Source organism: Triticum dicoccoides, unplaced genomic scaffold, assembly GCF_002162155.2.
Source record: "Triticum dicoccoides isolate Atlit2015 ecotype Zavitan unplaced genomic scaffold, WEW_v2.0 scaffold46172, whole genome shotgun sequence".
Lineage (NCBI taxonomy): Eukaryota > Viridiplantae > Streptophyta > Magnoliopsida > Poales > Poaceae > Triticum > Triticum dicoccoides.
The window spans coordinates 56,321-61,823 of record NW_021274278.1 but is presented as its reverse complement, the minus strand read 5'-3'; the positions used below and the strand labels follow the sequence as shown (position 1 = coordinate 61,823).

The window sequence follows — 5,503 nt, the reverse complement described above, 5'->3', positions numbered from 1 at the left end:
ATTCCACCGCCGTAACTTTCTGTATCCACGAGATCCCATCTTGGGGCCTATTCCGGAGCTCCGCCGTAGGGGGCATCGATCACGGAGGGCTTCTACATCAACACCATAGCCTCTCCGATGAAGTGTGAGTAGTTTACTTCAGACCTACGGGTCCATAGTTAGTAGCTAGATGTCTTCTTCTCTCTTTTTGGATCTCAATACAATGTTCTCCCCCTCTCTTGTGGAGATCTATTCGATGTAATCTTCTTTTTGCGGTGTGTTTGTTGAGACCGATGAATTGTGGGTTTATGATCAATTCTATCTATGAATAATATTTGAATCTTATCTGAACTCTTTTATGTATGATTGGTTATCTTTGCAAGTCTCTTCGAATTATCAGTTTGGTTTGGCCTACTAGATTGATCTTTCTTGCAATGGGAGAAGTGCTTAGCTTTGGGTTCAATCTTGCGGTGTCCTTTCCCGGTGACAGTAAGGGCAGCAAGGCACGTATTGTATTGTTGCCATCGAGGATAACAAGATGGGGTTTTCTTCATATTGCATGAGTTTATCCCTCTACATCATGTCACCTTGCTTAAGGTATTACTCTATTTTTTACTTAATACTCTAGATGCATGCTGGATAGCGGTTGATGAGTGGAGTAATAGTAGTAGATGCAGGCAGGAGTCGGTCTACTTGTCTCGGACGTGATGCCTATATACATGATCATACCTAGATATTTTCATAACTATGCTCAATTCTGTCAATTGCTCAAAAATAATTTGTTCACCCATCGTAGAATACTTATGTTCTCGAGAGAAGCCACTAGTGAAACCTATGGCCCTCGGGTCTATCATTATCATATCAATCTCTTACTACTTAGTTATTTACTTTGCCTTTATTTTACTTTGCATCTTTATCATAAAAATACCAAAAATATTATCTTATCATATCTATCAGATCTCACTCTCGTAAGTGGCCCTATAGGGATTGACAACCCCTATTTGCATTGGTTGCGAGGATTTATTTGTTTTGTGCAGGTGCGAGGGACTCGCGCGTAGCCTCCTACTGAATTGATACCTTGGTTCTCAAAAACTGAGGGAAATACTTACGCTACTTTGCTGCATTATCCCTTCTTCTTCAGGGAAAATGAACGCAGTGCTAAAAGAGGTAGCGTCGCACCCCTTGTACCTATATATGTGCCTAGTGCACGATCAATGAGAATATCGACGCACACAATCCCTTTTACAGGAGAGACAAAAAATATTAGCAGCCATCAGTGAGCTTGATCGCACCTAGCCAATCGCCCTGAAGGCTGCTAGTTATTATATATCGCACGTCGTATATAAGAACGGACATGAGCGTTCATATATGAAACTCTAGAGGAATATGAACAAACAGGTTACGAAAAAAACATGTCTATTGGGCCGGCCCAGTTGCGACCGCAGTCAGCAATTCCGGGATTCAACATGCCATGTCGACAATCCCTGTTTGGAAACTCTCTCAAGGTTCAAAATATACCGGGACCGGATAGTTCGATGTGTTGATTTCCGGGAGTGAAAGTTCAGGGTCGATTTAGATTTCTTCTACAAGTTCAAGGTTTGTTTTCAACTTTTGCTTCTGTGAGTCGTACACGAGCACCTGAACGGGTTGGTCGTCATCTGGGAGATGCACGAGTCTATCAGACAGCAGGCACACGAACCCAATGCTCCAGTTAGGCCGGCACCTGGCGTACCAAGACCTCCACTGCTCCGCCCCATCCTTGTCGCGCCACATGATACATTCTTGTCAACTCCTTTTGCGACCTTGAACCACAGGAGGCCAACTACATGGTGTCAAGATGGTGCACCAAGACCATTGCCCGATGGTGCCGGCCTTCTTCCTCGACAACAGCGCCTATGGACGGTCTACAACCTTGATGCCGGCGACCTTGCCGAGCTTGGAAATGGGCTCTGCAATTCTGGCAAAGCCTTTTCTCTCGGTTGTGATGTCTAGTGAGGCACAAAAGATCTTTTCTAGGAAGTTATAAATGTTGTATCTGGCGATGAATTCATATGTGAGTCTAATAAATAAATGCATTTCTATCCACATGTGAGACCAGTAATGAGCTTTCGTTATATTTTCTATCCACATATGGGACCATACAAATAAATAAATAAAGATCTTTTTCTATGTGCTTATAATTGCAATTCAAAATGTTATACACTATTTATCTTGCAAAATACGCACTATGACCGCTTAAGATTATCCAACGAATGATGGATGAGCTTTCGCTATATTTTCTCTGTCTTTTTAATCACAAATCACATAACAGCCACAAGACAATGACATCTGTGGACAATCTCTTAAGCCCCGGGGCATTGTGCTAGTATCTGAATAATTCCGTGACCGATGGAAGAAGGGATAATCATGCCTTGGTGTCCACCACTTGGGGTGTTGGCGCTGGCGCATATGACCATAGGCATCATATGAGAGATTTTGTATTTTTTTGCTACAAATATAAATTTTATGAGGGGTTTTATATTGCACTTTTAACTTGCATGTTGTTCCATGATGCGCTGTGGGTGAAATTTAGCGACGGAAGTAATGGTTGATAGCATGCCAATGGTCGCAATGCCACGGTCCACCAACCAGCCAATCACATCAATGTCTGTGGAGAGCGCATGTGAGATCAACATGCGGATGTGGCCCATGCATTGAGGAAGGGGGGGTGGAGAGCTGCATCTTGATGTTGATATATGAGGAGAAAAAAAATGAGAAGTGTCGTACAAATGTTGCAAAGTGGATGAAGAAGGCAAATGTGGAAATGCATGAAGGAGGGAGTTCAGATACGAAAAGGTTGCATCCAAGTATTTATGGAGTTCAATTTAGATCCAGTTATCCAGGATTGTTTGTAGTGAAACTGTTTAATTCATCAATGATTGGCTGATTCAACGTACATGTGTTGATAGAGGAGTATTCTTCCTCTTTACTATAGAATAGAATCTCATCAAAAGTCGGGTACGAAGTTAAAGCTCCTTGTATAGGTCGCCTTTATAAGAATCGGGTTTATGGCGATAGCTGAATTGACTATAACTCATACTCCTGTTGATCTATGGTCGTGGAGAGTTAGGATTTTATCTTGTTGTGTAAGATGTAGAGAACACGCTCATACAGTAACTTGACATGAGATAATACACTAAAAAATATCACGGTTGAGAAATACATAGTGCACCAATGACAAAATTTCTTTTCCCCAACATATACTCCATTTATTCCCTTTTGTAAGATTTAGTAACACTCGGGCATTGTCCAATGACACATTCCTATAAATACCAAATGACACTATATAAAAACCATATATACGAAAATAATCTTTTGAGTTTACTCTTAACATAGTCAAATGTTTTAGACATCTGAAAGCTTCATGGAATATATATCATAATTCTTAATCCAATTTTCTCATACAATATATCATACATAGTATTACTTTACAAAGTATAGCAATGTATGTACATAAGATACATCTTCATACACAATTTAAGGGCACATATGAACTATACATAGGATATGGGGACCTTAGTTGTTTGAGAACTGTGCATATGCATGATTAGGTCGCATTTGGCTATCTTCCTATTTTGTTGGGTAAGAAGGCTCCATGGCAAGACCACACATGCCCTTCTTGTCTGCAATGTCTTTCTCCATTCTCAAGTACCCATCTTCGCCCCAAGTTGTGCCCCATGAATTCTTCATCAACCAATAGCTCGTGCCATCACTAGTATTTCCATATCCAATGGTTGCAATTCCATGGTCCAAGTCAGTGCCGCAGGACCCAGTCATCACCCCACCAGAGTAGAATTGGAACGTCATGTCTCCTCCGTCCACAGCTACAGACACTGGTTGGTTTGCCACCGCCTTCATAAGGGCACCCTCGTTATTGGCAGGCACATCCTCAAAGCCGGTGATGGTTGCGGCACTGTTGGATCCAGCCTTGCACTTGCCGTCAGCTGCAGTATATGGGTAGCTTGACTCCATAGTAAGGCCTCCATTCTTGATAATGAATTTAAAGGCATCATCCATGAGTCCTCCCTCGCAGCCTTGATCTTGACCATGAACATCACAGTCAACCAACTCTTGCTCCGACAGTGAGATCAACTTCCCGGTTTTCAGTTTTACAATGCCCTCTGTCGCGGCAACAGCAGAAAATGCCCAACAACAGCCTAGAAATAATTTTGTTGTTATAGTGTTATCCAACAAAATATTAACACATATATGCCGTGCATCACAATGTTTTTTTACTTACCACACTGGCCTTGATCCTTGACAGGAGTGACGGCTCCCTTGGCCCTCCAGTCCACCGTTGCTGGAAGGGCATCCAAACTCAAATTCTCATACCTGAATCCAGAAGAAAGAACTCTCATGGAGTTTGCTTTGAATCCCTTGTTTGTGTTGGTTGTCTTGAACTCATCATTTGTGATATCAGCAAATTGGTTGACGCCAAGCCAGAACTTGTGATTTTGGGCATTGAATGTTTCAATGAACTCGACGTTGCCTTTGAAAACCTCGAACCGACGTGCCTTCTCAGTGGTGTCCTTGTACACACGGCCATACTGAGCCATCCAGTTCTCATGCTTCGCCACCATCAACAAGTCATCATTCAGCTCACGAGCTGCAATGACTGTACCACAGAGGCAGATGCAACCGAGGATGGCAAGAAGCAAAGCCTTGTGGATGGCCATCTTCGGTTAGGTACCGAACTGCAATGACAGTACTGCAGCGGCAGAGGCAACCTAGGATGGCAAGTGTCTGTACTTTGGTCTGGTTTGTTGGATGGCACTTGGTGGTATATATAGTGTCAAGTACGTATTAAAAATAGGAGACTGAGAGATACGGTGTTTGTACGAAGTTATTTTGTGGAAAAGGGCTTGTGCGTTGCCGTGGATTATGGTGGCCGGCTAGTGGTATAAAAATGACGCGCACATCTGATTGGCCGGCCACATTGTATAAAAATGATACGGCAGAACAAAGAAGTACGCTTGGTGTACATCTGATAGCGACTCCTGCTTGTTTATGTCGGGGTGTACATCTGACTGACAGTGATCCCTGCTTGAGAGATTTATTGAAAGAAAGAAGAACCGTGTCCATGAAAATAAATTTTCAGAAGAGTACCATGGACGTGACACCAGTTTGTACAAAAGAATCAAGTAACTGCTTTGATACGTACCGTGAACCCGCCCTGACAAAAAAAATCAAAACAAATACTTGAAAAATTCAAAAAATTCCAATTTTTGTGTGTAGAAGATAATTTGATGCGTGAGGTTCGCATCAATTTTCAAATCATTTGGACATCTGAGCAGCTCTCGGCAAAAAAGACAAATTCAGGGTCTGTAAAAATGTTTACTGTTCATACATTGTTCCGACCCGATTTGTCTTTTTTTCTGAGAGTTCCTCAGATGTTCAAATGATTTAAAAATTGGAGCGAAACTCACGCATCGAATTATCCACCACACAATTTTTTTTGGAATTTGTCTAGTGTTTGTTTGTTTTT

The 5,503-nt window shown here is 42.0% G+C and overlaps 1 protein-coding gene across 1 annotated transcript; it reads right to left on the bottom strand.

The window, feature by feature from the left end:
• Positions 1-3,588: 3,588 nt before the first annotated feature.
• On the bottom strand, positions 3,589-4,694 carry LOC119346645 (senescence-specific cysteine protease SAG39-like). Its single transcript, XM_037615900.1, has 2 exons — positions 4,259-4,694; positions 3,589-4,175 (listed from the first exon to the last, which is right to left on the bottom strand). The coding sequence occupies exons 1-2, from the start codon at positions 4,692-4,694 to the stop codon at positions 3,589-3,591; spliced, it is 1,023 nt and encodes a 340-aa protein (XP_037471797.1).
• Between the last annotated feature and the right edge of the window lie 809 nt (positions 4,695-5,503).